This window comes from Salvelinus alpinus, chromosome 2 (assembly GCF_045679555.1).
Source record: "Salvelinus alpinus chromosome 2, SLU_Salpinus.1, whole genome shotgun sequence".
Lineage (NCBI taxonomy): Eukaryota > Metazoa > Chordata > Actinopteri > Salmoniformes > Salmonidae > Salvelinus > Salvelinus alpinus.
The window spans coordinates 87,267,214-87,287,341 of record NC_092087.1 but is presented as its reverse complement, the minus strand read 5'-3'; the positions used below and the strand labels follow the sequence as shown (position 1 = coordinate 87,287,341).

General features: G+C 40.4%; 2 protein-coding genes across 2 annotated transcripts in view; both read right to left on the bottom strand.

The window, feature by feature from the left end:
* LOC139568062 (hemicentin-1-like) overlaps positions 1–7,764 on the bottom strand; it is a 72,792-nt gene extending 65,028 nt beyond the window's left edge. Inside the window, exons 1-3 of the mRNA XM_071389756.1 lie at positions 7,719–7,764; positions 5,281–5,358; positions 4,731–5,078 (exon numbers count right to left, since the gene is read on the bottom strand). Of these exons, the coding sequence (XP_071245857.1) occupies positions 4,731–5,078; positions 5,281–5,335 (403 nt within the window). The 5' untranslated portion in view covers positions 5,336–5,358; positions 7,719–7,764. The remainder of the gene's footprint in view (positions 1–4,730; positions 5,079–5,280; positions 5,359–7,718) is intronic.
* LOC139568065 (B-cell receptor CD22-like) overlaps positions 1–19,903 on the bottom strand; it is a 35,782-nt gene extending 15,879 nt beyond the window's left edge. The window contains exon 1 of the mRNA XM_071389760.1: positions 19,167–19,903. Within this exon, the coding sequence (XP_071245861.1) occupies positions 19,167–19,869 (703 nt within the window). The 5' untranslated portion in view covers positions 19,870–19,903. The remainder of the gene's footprint in view (positions 1–19,166) is intronic.
* Between the last annotated feature and the right edge of the window lie 225 nt (positions 19,904–20,128).

Here is a 20,128-nt window from a genome sequence, read left to right as displayed (position 1 = left end):
GGATATGCATATTCTTCGTACCATTTGAAAGGAAACACTTTGAGGTTTGTGGAAATGTGAATTGAATGTAGGAGAATATAACACAATAGATCTGGTAGAAGAAAATACAAAGAAAAAAACTAGCGTTTTTTTTTATCACCAGCTTTGAAATGCAACAGAAAGGTTCCAAATCTAGCCCTCACTCTGGTTGTAATTCCGATGGTGTCCACAAGATGGCAGCAGTGTATGTGCAACGTTTCAGATGGATAACTTGAAGTATGAGCAAACTACATGACCTTTAGTGTGAAGTCACCCAGGTACATTTGGGCAAATCGTGAAGGAGACATTTACATTCACATTGCATTTTTCTGCAAGAATATCGTCTGTATACTTTGATTTAGCTTTTCCAGTATTAGTAGCCATATTATAAGTTCAACAGTTGCAAAACACCCAGTTTTCATAACTTCATAACTCTCCATATTCTTATGATTTTTGTCCAAAAGGAAAATGATTGCTGTCGCACAAGGTTAGCTGCAACATTTTGCGACAGATACTGGGTTTCCGCATACTCCCGTAAAGCCCAGCTCATTGGCTATCTAGCTAGCTTTGTTTGACCCCGATTGGTTACAGTCAATCAAGTGAAGATCGCCCGCACAATCGGCGTGCCGTGAAGGAGCCGCTCTCTGACCAAATGTGGTGTTCTATAGGATATACTACACTCCTAATTATACAGTGAAGTCTGGTTACATTCTAGGATCTCTGAGGAATAAATCTGAACGTGATTTGACTGATTGAAACAATGTTTGGGGTTAGATTTTCACATATTCCTTTCTTTGCAAATTGAATAAAAGGAAATACAAAATCGATCGTGCATGACCTTTTTAGGATATGAAAAATGATTTTATCTAACAAAACGACACTTCATGTTATGTCTGGGACCCTTTGGATGATAAATCAGAGCAAGATTTCAGAATGTAAGTGTAACAGTTTATCTTTAATCTGTCCCCTCGCCCCGACCCGGGCGCGAACCAGGGACCCTCTGCACACATTTATTTTATTTATTTATTTAACCTTTATTTAACCAGGTAGGCAAATTGAGAACACGTTCTCATTTACAATTGCGACCTGGCCAAGATAAAGCAAAGCAGTTCGACACATACAACAACACATAGTTACACATGGAGTAAAACAAACATATAGTCAATAATACAGTGAAAAAAAAAATAAGTCTATATACAATGTGAGCAAGTGAGGTGAGATAAGGGAGGTGAAGGCAAACAAATATATGTATAAATAAATAAAAATATAAAAGGCCATGGAGGCGAAGTGAGTACAACACAGCAAGTAAAATAAAAACTAAAAAAAACAATGGAATGGTTGGTTTGCAGTGGAAGAAAGTGCAAAGTAGAGACAGAAATAATGGGGTGCAAAGGAGCAAAATAAATTAATAAATAAATACAGTAGGTAAAGAGGTAGTTGTTTGGGCTAAATTGTAGATGGGTTATGTACAGGTGCAGTAATCTATGAGCTGCTCTGACAGCTGGTGCTTAAAGCTAGTGAGGGAGATAGGTGTTTCCAGTTTCAGAGATTTTTGTAGTTCGTTCCAGTCATTGGCAGCAGAGAACTGGAAGGAGAGGCGTCCAAAGGAAGAATTGGTTTTGGGGGTGACTAGAGAGATATACCTGCTGGAGCGCGTGCTACAGGTAGGTGCTGCTATGGTGACCAGCGAGCTGAGATAAGGGGGGACTTTACCTAGCAGGGTCTTGTAGATGACCTGGAACCAGTGGGTTTGGCGACGAGTATGAAGCGAGGGCCAGCCAACGAGAGTGTACAGGTCGCAGTGGTGGGTAGTATATGGGGCTTTGGTGACAAAACGGATGGCACTGTGATAGACTGCATCCAATTTATTGAGTAGGGTTTTGGAGGCTATTTTGTAAATGACATCACCGAAGTCGAGGATTGGTAGGATGGTCAGTTTTACAAGGGTATGTTTGGCAGCATGAGTAAAGGATGCTTTGTTGCGGAATAGGAAGCCAATTCTAGATTTGACTTTGGATTGGAGATGTTTGATGTGAGTCTGGAAGGAGAGTTTACAGTCTAACCAGACACCTAGGTATTTGTAGGTGTCCACATATTCTAAGTCAGAGCCGTCCAAAGTAGTGATGTTGGACAGGCGGGCAGGAGCAGGCAGCGATCGGTTGAAGAGCATGCATTTGGTTCATCAACAACAGTCACCCACGAAGCATCGTAAACCCATCGCTCCACAAAAGCCGTGGCCCTTGCAGAGCAAGGGGAACCACTACTTCAAGGTCACAGAGCAAGTGACTTCACCGATTGAAAGGCTATTAGCGCGCACCACCGCTAACTAGCTAGCCATTTCACATCGGTTACATAAGTACACATTTCACCTTCAGAGGTGAATTTATCAAACCGATTGCGGCGAAAAAAGTGTTTTGTTAGGAGCTCTCCTCAAACAGTAGCATGGCATTTTTTCACAGTAATACCTACTGTAAATTGGACAGTGCAGTTATATTAACAAGAATTTAAGCTTTCAGCCGATATAAGACACTTATGTACCGATATTAGTTTTTTCTCTCAAATCTGCAATCGTGACACACGGTGCTGCAAGATTTTACATAAAAGTTGCATATCACGGGGGCTATTCGATGCTAATGCAGAACGCCACAGGATGTTTTTGTGCTGGTCAAGGGTAGTCAAGTCTGGAGAGAATCAAGGGCTATATCTGTTCCTGGTTCTACATTTCTTGAATGGGGCATGCTTATTTAAGATGGTGAGGAAGGCACTTTTAAAGAATAACCAGGCATCCTCTACTGACGGGATGATGTCAATATCCTTCCAGGATACCCAGGCCAGGTCGATTAGAAAGGTCTGCTCGCTGAAGTGTTTTAGGGAGCGTTTGACAGTGATGAGGTGTGGTCGTTTGACCGCAGAGCCATTACGGATGGAGGCAATGAGGCAGTGATCGCTGAGATCTTGGTTGAAAGCCTATCCCTAAGAAGCTGATTAAATCTGACCTACCTTATACAGATAATAATATTTATATTTCATGAAAACAAATCCTGACAATTTCCAGACCTAAATTGACAGTAAAGAATTGCTATACATAGGAATAAACATGTTCAGTTATACACTGATGATACAATATTCTATACATCAGGTTCAAATATTTTGCAGATACAAGCAACTCTCCAAGATGATTTTAACACTTTTAAAATGGTTTCTTACAAACAATTAGGTTTCAAATCAAAGTCCTATATCATGTTGTTAGGTACACGGTAAAGAACAAACTCCACAGCTAGACATTTCTAAAGTCATGCAAGTGATGGAACAATGCTTGAAAGTGTTGATTGTTTGAAATAGCTGAGTTTGAGGATAGATTCTGAATAATCTTTTGGAAAGCATATTGATTATATTACAAAAGCAATTACTTATAAGCTTGGGTTACTATACGGGATCTAAGCATTGTTTTACTTTATCCATTAGAAAGACCTTAGTAAACCAACTATTCTAGAACATGGTGGCATCATCTATCAAAACACAGTCAAGACCTTTCCTTGTGAATTAGATGTCATTTATAACAATCTTTGTAGAATCATTCTTGGTCGCCATTATAAGACATCATTGCACAGTGTATGAATCACTAAATTTTCTGTCACTCCCAAAAGGAGACAACTGCATTGATACCAATGCAGTTTAAATTAATACATTTAAATCTCCTTGTATACAATAAGGAACACCCAACTTTATAACTCACACTACTGCTTTCAATAACAGCAGCAATTACAAATTCCAAGGGTACATCATGAGGTTGGAGTAATATCCTTCAGATACAAAGGCCCAACTGGACTTCATTTACCTAAAGCAATCAGGGTATTAAAATCACACAGTAAAATAAAGGCTGTGTTTCCGCTAACCCTGGTGTGACGTTTCGATAACCGTGTAAATCTCTCTAGGACAAGGTGACTTGTGTCAATATATCCGCCTGTATTTACCCCCCAATAATGAAATGCTAATTTGCTGCTAATGTGGCTATCATAAAGAACTACAAATGCCATGACGATCTGGACCACAGTATCCAGCAACTTTGCATCGCCATTGAAGAGGAGGGGGACAACATTCCACAGGCCACAGTCAACAGCCTGATCAACTCTATGCGAAGGAGACGTGTTGCGATGCACGAGGCAAATGTTGTTCACACAAGATACCTACTGGTTTTCTGAGTTTGAAGTTTCTATTAGTTGTATGAGTAGTTGCAGCAGTAGTTTGTATTAGTTGTATTGGTAGTTGTAGCAGTAGTTTGTATTAGTTGTATTGGTAGTTGTAGCAGTAGTTTGTATTAGTTGTATTGGTAGTTGTAGCAGTAGTTTGTATTAGTTGTATTGGTAGTTGTAGCAGTAGTTTGTATTAGTTGTAGCTGTAATTTGAATTAGTTGTATTAGTAGTTGTAGCAGTAGTTAGTATTAGTTGTATTAGTAGTACACATGTTTTATGCCGTTAATGCAAGTTTAAAAACAAATATTATTAAGATTGTAATTATTATAAGGTACTTGCCATATAATTCTTGTTAGTAAATATTGTTTGTTTTGCTTTTTTAATTTGAACACTTGAAAACGAGGTGTTGCGTCTCAGTAGATTTCATCCTGCAAAACCTCTAATTAAAAAAGATTTGAAAAACCTCAAATAAATAGATAAGATTTGAAAGAAAAGCAGTATATAGAATGTTACTGTACCTGTAACGGACAGAGAGACTCCAGGATCGCCAGTATATTTCCCTACGGTCCGATCTGTTATATAGCTGAACTTGTACGTAGCTGAGTCACCGTCTCTCAGGTCTGTGATTCTCAGGGTGTGGTCATTCTTCTTATCGCTATGGTACATCACACGACCTATGTAGTCTGGGTCATCACTCAGACTCACAGGATTCCCCCCAGCATAAATTTTAGTGAACCACAAGGTTGTTGTGACTGTATAACCTCTGGGATATGTGTAAGAGCAGGACATCTCCACTGTTGACCCCTTCAAGGTACAGATACTCTGAGGGGTGTATTTCACTCTCCAGCCATCCTGACCCAGTACCACTGAAACATTCACACAACACAAGGGCATTACCTACTGGCTTGCACTAACAGCAGGGTTTGTCCACACTTTGTGTCTGTAGTTGCTGAGTTGAGTGTGAATGGAAAAAGACGACAACACTGAACACACCAGAGTAACATTAAGATCTGTATTCTTTTAGAAATGTCTAAGGATTCTATAATACAATTATGAATAATAACATACCTGTTAAAGACCAGAGAAAGACCACCAACACACTTCCTGTTGTTCTCAAGGCCATCGTTGCATCTCCCACCCTGCAGTCTTAGAAACATAAACAACAACTCACTCTATAGCTGGTGAATAACTCCACCTGATACATTGAAGTAGAAACTGTAAATGGGGTACAGGACCTCATTACTGAAAATGAACCAGGCTCATATTGTGTTGTGTTGTATTGTGCTACAGATGTAGGATCTTAACTTGATCACTATTTTGTTCCAGATAATTTTCCTACTCAGCAGGAAATGCAAACTTGTAGTGCATTCAAGGTTTAAAAAGGCTTCTAAAGTTATTAACTTCCTATTTAAAATGTCAGACTTTATTTTCTCCAACATAAACTGTCAGCCACCACATTAATTAAAATATACATAATAATTAACTTTTCCTGTTGCTGAAGGACTATTTTTAAGATCCTACATCTGTATATGGTTGTGTGTGTGAATACTGTCTGTCTATTGCACTATGGATCAACATCATCAATAACAACAACTACAGAAGTACTGTAAACACATATTTCTACATTGATTGTTCTGAAGCTGTTTTATTCTCAGAACCCCAAATATAGGAGGATAATTGTTCAATCCTCTACGGTCCGTCAAGCTGTACAGCAGCCTAAAGACTGACCACCAGGTTCAATGATAGCTCCTATCCCCAAGCTGTGAGGCTAAACAGCAAGAAACACACACACCTTTTATATAATATTGATATAGCCTGGGGGCACTGATCCTAGATCAATCCTGTGTAACACCCTGATCTGTTTCACCTGTCTTGTGCTTGTCTCCACCCCCCTCCAGGTGACTGCCATTTTCTCAATTATTCCCTGTGCATTTATACCTGTGTTTTCTGTCAGTCTGTTGCCAGTTCGTCTTGTCTTGTCAAGCCTACCAGTGTGTTTTTCCCTGTTCTCTCTGGTCCCTGTTTCCGAACTACTCTGCCTGCCCTGACCCTGAGCCTTGCTGCCGTCCTGTACCTATCTGACTCTGACCCGGTTTCGAACCTTTGCCTGGGCTTCGGCAGTGTGGGAACAACAGTATGCCATGTGCTTCAGTCATGAGGAGTTTGTGGCTGAGGTGAAAAAGGGATTTGATTCTCCGTTATCTGGGAGAGAGGCTGCCAGGAAGTTACTCCAGCTTCGTCAAGAATCCCTCAGTGTGGCAGACTATGCAGTTGATATCAGCTCGTTGGCTGCCGATAGTACCTAGAACCCCAAATCCCTCTTCGAAACGTTCCTTCACGGATTATCGGAGGAGGTGAAAGACAAGCTCGCTGCCCTGGAGCTGCTTACGGATCTCGACTCGCTCATCGCCTTAACCATCCGGATCTATGGGTGGCTACAGGAACGTAGGAGGGAGAGGAGGTCTGATTCCGATCCCACTCTCTCGCTCAAGGATCCCACCTCGTCTTCGAGGAATCCCGGAAGTCCTCGGCATCTACGTTCCCGAGAGAATCCGAGGTTACCTGGGTTCCCCCGAGAGTCTCCGAAGTCTGCCGACGTGCCTCTCCTGGAGCCGATGCAACTCGGCAGAGCTAGATTGTCTCCAGCCGAATGTTTACACAGACTTAACACCAAGAGTTGTCTGTATTGCTGGACTACAGGTCATTACGTGTCTTTAAATGCCAGGCTCATCAGTAGGTACGAGTACTCTGGTGGGCCATACGGAGAGTTTTCCTTCTCCCCTTACTCGTACCCATCTCCATGCCACCCTGCTGTGGGACAACCAGTCAACATCTCTCCGGGTACTCATTGACTCTGGGGCCGATGAGAGTTTAATTGACACTACCCTGGTGTCAGAGCTGAGTTTCCCCACTAAGCTCCTCTCCTTTCCCATGGTTGTCAGAGTGCTAGATGGACGCTCCAGGTGTCACTCATTTTCCCCATTTCCCCCTGAGCATTTATACCTGTGTTTTCAGTTTGTCTGTTGCCAGTTCAACTTGTCTCGTCAAGCCTACCAGTGTGTTTTTTCCATACTCCTGTTCTCTCTAGTCTGTTTTCTAGTTTTCCCGGTTCCGACATACTCTGCCTGCCGTGAACCGAGCCTGCCTGCCGCCCTGTACCTATCTAAATCGGGCCTGGTTACGAACCTCTGCCTGTCCCCGACCTGCCCTTTCCCTGCCTCCTGTGGTTTTAATAAACTACTCTGTACATTTAACCTTCCATTTCCTGTGTCTGCATCTGGGTCATATCCTGAGTCGTGTTACACTGAGGGGCAATGAGATACATTAGGGCCAATATTCATAAAGTAACAACCAAAGCACAGCTCAAAACATAACAAGAAGTAAAATGTTACATTACCCTCAAGTATATATCAGATAAAATAAAGGTTAAATAAAAAAGTATGTGACTTATGACTAAAAAATAGTAACCAAAAACGATAGTTCAAGATATTGTCAACAGTACTTACAGAGTGAAGTGAAGGGGTCTTGTACAGTGAGTCAACTGACTGGAAGTGTGTGGAAACAAGAAGTAGGTAGCAGTAAATGTGAACTTTGTGGTTGATACATATTTAAAGTAGTCAGGTGGGCACAAATAGCTGATGCAGAACTTCATTTCCTTCCTCTTTAAGTCATTAACATGCATGCGGACCAGACTAGCACACAAAGGGGAGGTTTATTTCAATAGAAAATGTACAACAGACTGCATATCTAGTTGCCTTTCTCCATTTGAGGATGACCAATATGTGGCACATTTCCAATGTATTCTATTGACTACTGTACACACAGAATCATGTAAACATGTTTTTGCTGTAGCCTACTATTTAGCATGTTTATCATATCTTAGAATGTGTTTCCTTGATGTCATTCATTCTATTCCACAAACCCATTCAATTAAATGGGCAAGATTTTGACCCTTTCCAATGTATTCCATTGACTATGTAGAGAATCATGTTATGTGTCGAGCCCCAGTAAGACAAGATGTCTCCATTGGGGCCGGCTAATGAGGATCCTATTAAATCAAAATCAAATCATGTAAACAATGTGTTGACTGTAGCCTACTATTTGGAATGTTTATCATATATTAGAATATGTTAACTATAGTCTACTATTTAGAATATTTATAATATCTTAGAATGTGTTTAATAACCTACTATTTAGAATGCTTATTGTAACGATTTTCCTCCTCATCGTCTGAAGAGGAGTAAGAGATGTCGGACCAATACGCAGCGTGGTAAGTGTCCATATTCAATTTAATCACTGAACACTAAGAATACAAAAATAATAATGTGAATGATAGAAAACGAAACAGTCCCGTATGATGAAAACACAGACATAGGATACAATCACCCACAACACACAATGACAAACAGGCTACCTAAATATGGCTCCCAATCAGAGACAACGACTGACACCTGCCTCTGATTGAGAACCATATTAGGCCAAACACATAGAAACAGACAACCTAGACATACAACATAGAATGCCCACCCACATCACACCCTGACCAAACAAAACATAGAAACATACAAAGCAAACTATGGTCAGGGCGTGACAGTTTATATAATATATTAGAATGTGTTTACTATAGTCTACTATTTAGAATGTTTATAATATATTAGAATGTGTTGCCTTGTCCCTCTGAGTTCTACATGGAAAAGGTCAAAGTTCTATATTTGTATTATTATTTATCTAAGCCTTATTTTACCAGGTAAGTTGACTGAAAACACATTCTCGATTACAGCAACAACATTGGGAATAGTTCAAAAGACAGAGGAAGGAGGACGAATGAGCCAATTAAAAGCAGGGGATAGTTAACTGGCCATGAAGGACAGATTGGGCATTTTATCTAGGACACCAGGGTTAACACCTCTACTCTTACAATAAATTCTATAGGATATTTTGTGAACACAGAGAGTCAGGACAGAGAGTCAGGACACCCATTTAACATTCCATCCAAAAGATAAGAATTGCGCTGGAGGGGATGGCTGCTGTTTTATTGGCTCTGAACCAACCAAGCTATTTTGTTAGTTTTTTTAGCATTTTTTGTAACTTATTTTGCACATAACCTTCTCTTATGACCAAAAAGAGCTTCTGGACATCCGAACAGTGATTATTCACATGGAAGTTGACAAATAATGTTTCTTTAATGAGTCGGACGAGTGGGATTTACTCCAGACACCCGAACAGTATATGTGCATCGATGACTTCGTCCCCACAGTGACTGTACGTACACACCCCAACCAGCTGCCATGATTACAGGCAGCATCCACACTGAGCTAAAGGGTAGAGCTGCCTCTTTCAAGGAGCGGGAAACGTATAAGAAATCACGCTACGTACTCCGACGAACCATCAAACAGGCAAAGCATCAATACAGGACTAAGATCAAATCGTACTACACCGGCTCCGAAGCTAGTCGGATGTGGCAGGGCTTGCAAACTATTACAGACTACAAAGGGAAGAACAGCAGAGAGCTGCCCAGTGACACAAGCCTACCAGAGAGCTCAATAACTTCTCTGCTCGCATCGAGGCAAGTAACACTGAAATATGCATGAGAGCATCAGCTGTTCCGGACGACTGTGCAATCACGCTCTCCGCAGCCGATTTGAGTAAGACCTTAAAACAGGTCAACATTCACAAGGTCGCAGGGCCAGACGGATTACCAGGACGTGTACTCTGAGCATAAGATGACGAACTAGCAAGTGTCTTCACTGACATTTTCAACCTCTCCATGTCTGAGCCTGTAATACCAACATGTTTCAAGCAGACCACCATAGTTCCTGTGCCGTTGAAAACTAAGGTAACCTGCCTAAATGACTACCGACTCGTAGCACTCACGTCTGTACCCATGAAGTGCTATGAAAGGCTGGTCATGGCTCACATCAACACAATTATCCCAGAAACCCTAGACCACTCCAATTTGTATACCGCCCCAACAGATCCACAGATGATGCAATCTCTATTGCACTCCACACTACCCTTTCACATCTGAACAAAAGGAACACCTATGTGAAAATGCTATTCAGTGACTGGAATCCTGAGGGGAGAAGAGGTCCACCACTGGAGTCATGAGGGGAGGAGAGGTCCACCACTGGAGTCATGAGGGGAGGAGAGGTCCAACACTGGAGTCATGAGGGGAGGAGAGATCCACCACGAGTCATGAGGGGGGAGAGGTCCACCACTGGAATCTTGAAGGGGGGGAGAGGTCCTCCCCTCAGGAAATATTGTAGCTGAACCTCACAATAAGTCAATGTTAGATGTACAGTATGTATTTCTTTATTGTTGTAGTGTTTTGGTTAAATCAGAAATCAAACTCCTCTAATAATGGCTATGCTCCCTGTGATGGGGTCTGGTTGTGCAGCCTGTCTATACTATGGCGGGGAGATGGACAGACAGACAGACAGACAGACAGACAGACAGACAGACAGACAGACAGACAGACAGACAGACAGACAGACAGACAGACAGACAGACAGACAGACAGACAGACAGACTTAAGATTTAAGATTTAAGATGAGGGAGGACGCACATTTTTTATGAGCATGGCCTTATTTCTATTACTGCATGTTGGATGACTGTCATTCATATTCCATTCGTCCAGCTCAATGTAACATGGATATATTTAACTACTACATGTCATGATACTCTAGTGTTCCCTGTAGCCATCATGAGGTTGTTCAACCTAGAATATGAATGGAAGGTTACAACGTAGGTGCACAGGTCGATAGAAACATTTGACTAATCAGGGTGACAGACAGTGACACATTCAATACCACCTTGTACACTCTGGCCTGCATCTATCTGATCTAGGATGTAATCATTCGTCCGACAGTTGCAAACAAGAGTTTCTCTTGGACAAATTCAGGTATGCTTATCCCCATTTCATTCCGTTTGCTTTTGTTTCAAAAAACGTTTTTCAACAGAATCGGTGGAATGAATACACCTCTGATCACATTCAAACACAGTTCACTTTCAAAGCAGACACATACAAACAGCATGATCACATTGCCCATTGTAGAATTCCTTCTTACATCTCTGCACTATACTCCTCTCACCTTGTCCCTTCACTTGTGGACTTCAGTGCACAACACTTCAGCTGTCTGTGAGCAGGTGAAAAAACCTTTCCAAGCCAAACCTTCATATAATAACTGCTAACGCTACACACAGCCTACATCATTGTTACCATATTAGCTAACGTATTGTCAACATAGCTACTAGAACTAATGCGTTAGTAAACACGCTACAATCATGCAGTACAGTGTACAGTTAGCAAGCAGTTTAGCAGTTACACCGGTGGGCCCACGTGGCAATAAATGAATTAAACCAAAAGCTTACCATGACTTGGAAGAGTTCCAGTGTTGGATAGCCATAGCCAACTAGCAAACATACCACCCCTCTCTGTTTGAGACTGTTGTTTGAGTAGGCTAAACTAGCTAGCTGCATTAGATGCTAGCTAAGTAAGTGAAACTGAAAAAAATACAACACAATAGAGTTTGCCAGCTCTTCCCACTCTCTCTCTCTTGCTTCTCCTTAATTTTTCAAGAAATTAATTTGTTCAAAACTGTTCAACTATTGTCTTTCTCTTTTAGTCAACTACTCACCACATTGTATGCACTGCAGTGCTAGCTATCTGTAGCCTATGCTTTCAGAACTAGATTAAATATCTGATACTTTGATTGGTTGGACAACATATCAGTTCATGCTGCAAGAGCTCTGATAGGTTGGAGGACATCCTCCGGAAGTTGTCATAAATACTGTGTAAGTCTATGGAAGGGGGTGAGAACCATGAGCCTCCTAGGTTTTATATTGAAATCATTGTACCCAGAGTAGGACGAAAACTGGCTGTCCTCCGGCTAAACTATGGTGCTACGCTACAGAGTGCTGTTGAGGCGACTGTAGACCTTCATTGCAAACTGTTTTAGTGAAAATAAATACTGGCCGTGCTTATACAGCTGAATACCCTTCTCTGGAGTAGCACACAAAGGGTTAAAACCCTTCTGGGATATCTGGGAACGTCCCACCCCGCCAACAACCAGTGAAGGTGCAGGGCGCCAAATTCAAAACATCAAAAATCTCATAAATAAAATTCCTCAGGCATACAAGTATTTTACACCATTTTAAATAGAAAATTATCCTTAATCCAGCCACAGTGTCTTATTTCAAAAAGGCTTTACAACGAAAGCACCACAAACGATTATGTTAGGTCACCACCAAGTCAGAAAAACACAGCAATTTTTCCAGCCAAAGAGAGGAGTCACAAAAAGCACAAATAGAGATAAAATTAATCACTAACCTTTGATGATCTTCACTAATAGGACTTCATGTTACACAATACATGTATGTTTTGTTCGATAAAGTTCATGTTTATATCAAAAAATCGCATTTTACATTGTCGCGTTACGTTCAGTAGTTCTAAAACATGCGGTGACTTTGCAGTGAGCCACATCAATTTACAGAAATACTCATCATAAATGTTGATGAAAATACAAGTGTTGAACATGGAATTAGAGATATACTTCTCCTTAATGCAACCGCTGTGTCAGATTTCAAAAAAACTTTACGGAAAAAGCAAGCCATGCAATAATCTGAGTACAGCATTCAGACAACAAAGCAGCCAAAAAGATATCCGCCATATTGTGTTGTCAACATTAGTCAGAATTATCATTATAAATATTCACTTACCTTTGATGATCTTCATCAGAATGCACTCCCAGGAATCCCAGTTCCACAATAAATGTTTGATTTGTTCGATAAAGTTCAGAATTTATTTCCAAATAGCTTCTTTTGTTAGGGCGTTTGGTAAACAAATCCAAACGCGCTTGCAGGTCCAGCCGAATGTCGGACGAAATTTAAAAAAAGTTATATTACAGGTCATAGAAACATGTCAAACTAAGTATAGAATCAATCTTTAGGATGTTTTAATCATAAATCTTCAATAATGTTCCAACCGGAGAATTCCTATGTCTGTAGAAAAGCAATGGAACGAGAGCTAACTCTCTCGTGAACGCCCGTCACGAGCCTGTGGCACTCTGCCAGACACCTGGCTCAATCCCCTCTCATTCAGCCCCCCTTCATAGTAGAAGCCTCAAACAAAGTTCTACAGGCTGTTGACATCTAGTGGAAGCATTAGGAAGTGCAACAACCAATATCCTACTGTATATTGAAATGGCAAAGAGTTGAAAAACTACAAACCTCAGATTTCCCACTTCCGGGTTGGATTTTTCTCAGGTTTTCGCCTGCCATATGAGTTCTGTTATACTCACAGACATCATTCAAACAGTTTTAGAAACTTCAGAGTGTTTTCTATCCAATACTACAAATAATATGCATATATTAGCATCTGGGACATAGTAACAGGCAGTTTTCTCTGGGCACATTATTCATCCAAGTTACTCAGTACTGCCCCCCTGTCACCAAGAAGTTTTAAACTAGGGTCATTTCAGTGAATATAAATATTTTTTCTGAGGTTAATAAGACAACTAATTAACACTGCCTCTGTGTTTGAGTAATCAACTAGTCATAAAGATTTGATTATTTGAATCAGCTGTGTAGTGCTTGGGCAAAAACCAAAACATTCACCCCTTGGGGTCCCCAGGACTGAGTTGAGGAAATGCTGGCCTCGCCACTCATGGTTAAATGATTCAATGCCGCCATCATGTGGATAATAGGCAGAAATACAAGAAACAAGAGCAGAGTGGAAATAGTTATGAATCAATGTTTTATTAGTTGATCAAATAATCTATGTATTTATTGTCTTAAATGTTGATTTTATTTAAAACATGATGCTTATACTGTATTGACACTAAACCACACAGTAAAAACTGCAAAGGTAAACATGTATTTAACGTATATAAAAAACGTAATAATGAAAAATGTGATGACAAAACAAGTGATATCATGACACAGAACAATATAGTATTATGTGATATACAATTATAATTAATAGAAAATGTAAAAAACTGCAAATGTTTAAATGTATGTAATGTACTGATTACATTTTTTTTAAATAAAAAAAACAATATAGTATTATAAAATATAAAACATAAAATGCGGAATAATGTCTAACAGCAAAACAAAGTAAATCATCATTTAACACATTAGGAGAAACTTGACCCAAGAGCTAAAAATATAACAAACTTCTTATCAATATTATTTATATTAGTTGCTGAGGAAAGTAGGACTATTGATGTTATCAATCCCTAAATGGCAAAATTCCATAGAAAAATATCAGAAATATAAACTTCAACAATAGATAGTAAACAGATTAGTACACAAAAAAAAATATGGAAATGGTAATCCCATTGAAAAAAAGCAGAAGCATAACCCATCCCATTTATCATCAAAATACATAGTTATCATAATAATAAAACATATATTTCAGCATTTACTCAAAAACTAAAGTTCATGGTCTGGAAAACCATCTAGATATAATAGCAAGAGAATAGAGGTGTGAGGCCTAGCTTTGGATTGGAACCTTAGCTCTTCAGTCCAGCTTCTGTGTGATTCTCTTCAGTCCAGCTTCTGTGGTGATTCTCTTCAGTCCAGCTTCTGTGGTGGTTCTCTTCAGTCCAGGATCTGTGGTGGTTCTCTTCAGTTGATGTTCTGAGGTACTTTTCTTCAGTCCAGGTTCTGTGGTGGTTCTCTTCAGTGCAGGTTCTGTGGTGGTTCTCTTCTGTCCAGGTTCTGTAGTGGTTCTCTTCAGTGGGAGGATCCCCTCACATTCTGAAAGAAGATACTGAATTAGCAATTTATACTCCCATTAAATGTTTATGGATACACACACACACACACACACACACACACACACACACACACACACACACACACACACACACACACACACACACACACACACACACACACACACACACACACTTACTGCCAGGGTGTCATACTCTGGTGACCTGGTCTTCATGTTCAGAGACGTGTACATGTCGCTGTTGGGGTCACTGGTAGGGTCAGGATGGAAACTCTGTGGACAGAAAGAGAGAGAGCGAGAGAGAGGGAAAGATATAGAGAGAGAGGGAGAGGGAGAGAGAGAGAGAGGGAGAGAGAGAGGGAAAGATATATAGAGAGAGGGAGAGATATAGAGGGAGGAAATGCATGTGTGCTTTGAAACACCAGTCTTTCCATAATTTTCTCTAAACACATTCAAGTATAAAACACAAACACACTCACAAACAAACAAAATTAATTTTAAAGTCTTTCCATCATTTTCTCTAAACACATTCAAGTAATGTATAAAACACAAACACACTCACAAACAAACAAAATTCATTTTAAAGTCTTTCCATAATTTTATCTAAAGACATTCAAGTAATGTATAAAACACAAACACACTCACAAACAAACAAAATTCATTTTAAAGTCTTTCCATCATTTTCTCTAAACACATTCAAGTATAAAACACAAACACACTCACAAACAAACAAAATTCATTTTAAAGTCTTTCCATCATTTTCTCTAAACACATTCAGGTATAAAACACAAACACACTCACAAACAAACAAAATTCATTTTAAGAGACATACTGCCAGAGTGTCGTAGTCAGGGGACATGGTCCTCATGTTCAGACCTGTGTATGTGTCACTGTTACAGTCAGGACGGACACTCTGTGGAGAGAGAGAGAGGTAACAATGAAAATAGTATGAACGAGACTGTCGTGACACAGTAAATGAATGAAAATGCAGTTGTAACTCAGGGTTTCCCAAACTTGGAGCTGGGGCCCCCCCTGGGTGCACGTTTTGTTTTTTGACCTAGCACTACAGTCGTGGCCAAAAGTTTTGAGAATGACACAAATATTAATTTTCACAGTCTGCTGCCTCAGTTTGTATGATGGCAAAATGCATATACTCCAGAATGTTATGAAGAGTGATCAGATGAATTGCAAAGTCCCTCTTTGCCATGCAAATGAACTGAATCCCCCAAAAACATTTCCACTGGGTAACAAGCCTTGCCACAAAAGGACCAGCTGACATGTCAGTGATTCTCTTGTTAACACAGGTGTGAGTGTTGACGAGGACAAGGCTGGAGATCACTCTGTCATGCTGATTGAGTTCGAATAACAGACTGGAAAATTCAAAAGGAGGGTGGTGCTTCTAATCATTGTTCTTCCTCTGTCAATCATGGTTCCCTGCAAGGAAACACGTGCCATCATCATTGCTTTGCACAAAAAGGGCTTCACAAGCAAGGATATTGCTGCCAGTAAGATTGCAGTTAAATCAACCATTTATCAGATCATCAAGAACTTCAAAGAGAGCGGTTCAATTGTTGTGAAGAAGGCTTCAGGGCGCCCAAGAAAGTCCAGCAAGTGCCAGGACCGTCTCCTAAAGTTGATTCAGCTGCGGGATCGGGGCACCACCAGTACAGAGCTTGCTCAGGAATGGCAGCAGGCAGATGTGAGTGCATTTGCACGCACAGTGAGGCGAAGACTTTTGGAGGATGGCTTGGTGTCAAGATGGGCAGCAAAGAAGCCACTTCTCTCCAGGAAAAACATCAGGGACAGACTGATATTCTGCAAAAGGTACAGGGATTGGACTGCTGAGGACTGGGGTAAAGTCATTGTCTCTGATGAATCTCCTTTCCGTTTGTTTGGGGCATCCGGAAAAAAGCTTGTCCGGAGAAGAGAAGGTGAGCGCTACCATCAGTCCTGTGTCATGCCAACAGTAAATCATTCTGAGACCATTCATGTGTGGGGTTGCTTCTCAGCCAAGGGAGTGGGCTCACTCACAATTTTGCCTAAGAACACAGCCATGAATAAAGAATGGTACCAACACATCCTCCGAGAGCAACTTCTCCCAACCATCCAGGAACAGTTTGGTGACGAACAATGCCTTTTCCAGCGTGATGGAGCACCTTGCCATAAGGCAAAAGTGATAACTAAGTGGATCGGGGTACAAAACATCAATATTTTGGGTCCATGGCCAGGAAACTCCCCAGACCTTAATCTCATTGAGAACTTGTGGTCAATCCTCAAGAGGCAGGTGGACAAACAAAAACCCACAAATTCTGACAAACTCCAAGCATTGATTATGCAAGAATGGGCTGACATCGGTCAGGATGTGGCCCAGAAGTTAATTGACAGCATGCCAGGGCGGATTGCAGAGGTCTTGAAAAAGAAGGGTCAACACTGCAAATTTCTACTCTTTGCATGAACTTCATGTAATTCTCAATAAAAGCCTTTGACACTTATGAAATGCTTGTAATTATACTTCAGTATTCCATAGTAACATCTGACAAAAATATCTAAAGACACTGAAGCAGCAAACTTTGTGGAAATTAATTGTTGTGTAATTCTCAAAACTTTTGGCCTAGACTGTACATGGGGGGTGGAATGGAAAACCCTGGTGTAACTGATAACTGATAACTGATAGAATCACCTGTGTGTCTGTTGCAGCGTCACTTCCTCGTGTGAATCTCCTGTAAAGAGGGACAGAGTGAGTTCTGCTCTCTACTGACCTCTAGTGGAAGTTGATATGTTACTAATACAGTTTAGCAGTTAAGGGCGTTGGGCCAATAAATACATTTATGAATGAATTAAGTTAATAACAAATCAGAGGTCTAAGGTGAAAGAATAATACAAACATCAATGTTCCCTTCTTCACTCACCTGAACCACATGAGTCCAGAGAGACAGAGGATGAGAACCAGAACAACCACTATGATTCCTACAGCTGCAGTCACAACTGAGGTTTGTTTCCCTATAATAAAATATGGATGATATGAGTATGTTCTTATAATCTAAAATCTAACACATTATAGAATATCAACACAATGCATGTTAATATTTTGGGATCTTATAATACTTGTGACATCATAAGCCAACACATAATTATAAACAAAGTGTAATCAGTCAAAACTCAATGATTAAGATCAGCTTGAACCCTGTCAATTTGTATTGAAGTATTGAAGATGTAACTTTACCTGCTACAATGATCATCAGAGCTGTAGAGTTCATAGATCCTCTTCCATTCTGGGCCTCACAGTAGTATTCTCCTCTGTCCTCAGAGATGATGTTAGTGATGCTGTAACTCTGTCCTGATGCTTTTGGTGAGGTTACGTTCTTCTTGTACCAGGTGTATTTGTCCACAGGTGGGTTGGCATCACTGCTGCAGGTCAGAGTCACTGAACTGCCCTCCACTATTTCACCAGAGGGACTGACTGACACTGAGGTGTTCCTTGGACCATCTGGTGTTGAGATGATGTAAATTAGTATAGATTAGTATGTTACACTGACATGTAGAACCATGTATTCCAGAGATTATGTAAATTAGTATAGATTAGTATATTATACTGACATGTAGAACCATGTATTACAGAGATGATGTAAATTAGTATAGATTAGTATATTACACTGACACGTAGAACCATGTATTCCAGAGATGATGTAAATTAGTATAGATTAGTATATTATACTGACATGTAGAACCATGTATTAGAGAGATGATGTAAATTATTATAGATTAGTATATTACACTGACATGTAGAACCATGTATTACAGAGATGATGTAAATTAGTATAGATTAGTATATTACACTGACATGTAGAACCATGTATTACAGAGATGATGTAAATTAGTATAGATTAGTATATTACACTGACATGTAGAACCATGTATTACAGAGATGATGTAAATTAGTATAGATTAGTATATTACACTGACATGTAGAACCATGTATTACAGAGATGATGTAAATTAGTATAGATTAGCATGTTACACTGACATGTAGAACCATGTATTACAGAGATGATGTAAATTAGTATAGATTAGTATATTACACTGACATGTAGAACCATGTATTAGAGAGAAGATGTAAATTAGTTTAGATTAGTATATTACACTGACATGTAGAACCATGTAGTAGAGAGATGATGTCAATGACTTTCACTGTAGATATATCAACACCCCATGTACTCACATCTGACAGTGAGAGTCTCTTCTGGAGAGAGGATTCTCTCTAAGCCTTCTACAGCACAGGAGTAGTTCCCTGTATCCTCACTGCTGACTGGGTCTAGGATCAGGCTGTTATAACTGGTGACTGGGTCTAGGATCAGACTGTTATAACTGGTGACTGGGTCTAGGATCAGACTGTTATAACTGGTGACTGGGTCTAGGATCAGACTGTTATAACTGGTGACTGGGTCTAGGATCAGGCTGTTATAACTGGTGACTGGGTCTAGGATCAGACTGTTATAACTGGTGACTGGGTCTAGGATCAGACTGTTATAACTGGTGACTGGGTCTAGGATCAGACTGTTATAACTGGTGACTGGGTCTAGGATCAGACTGTTATAACTGGTGACTGGGTCTAGGATCAGACTGTTATAACTGGTGACTGGGTCTAGGATCAGGCTGTTATAACTGGTGACTGGGTCTAGGATCAGACTGTTATAACTGGTGACTGGGTCTAGGATCAGACTGTTATAACTGGTGACTGGGTCTAGGATCAGGCTGTTATAACTGGTGACTGGGTCTAGGATCAGACTGTTAAAACTGGTGACTGGGTTGTTCAGACGTTGTCTGTTCTTGTACCAGATGTAGGTGGGGTTTAGACCGACTGTACATTTGGTTCTACATCTCAGTGTGACTCTCTCCCCCTCTGACACAGACGTAGGATCCATCTCCAACAGGATATCTAAGAGGAAACATCAGTCATATTTGACTCCAGACAGACTTGTCATGTGATTAGACTTGATTAGTCCTATTACAGTACTAACTGTAGGTGGACTATTACCTGTGACAGTCAAGATCACACCAGGAAGGCCAGAAAATATCCCCTTATTTGTTGTTCGTAATTTGAATTTGTATTGGGCTGAGTCCTTCTCTGTCAGGTGTGTTATTGTCATGGTGTGGTGGTTCTCTGTGTTCCTATTGTACTCC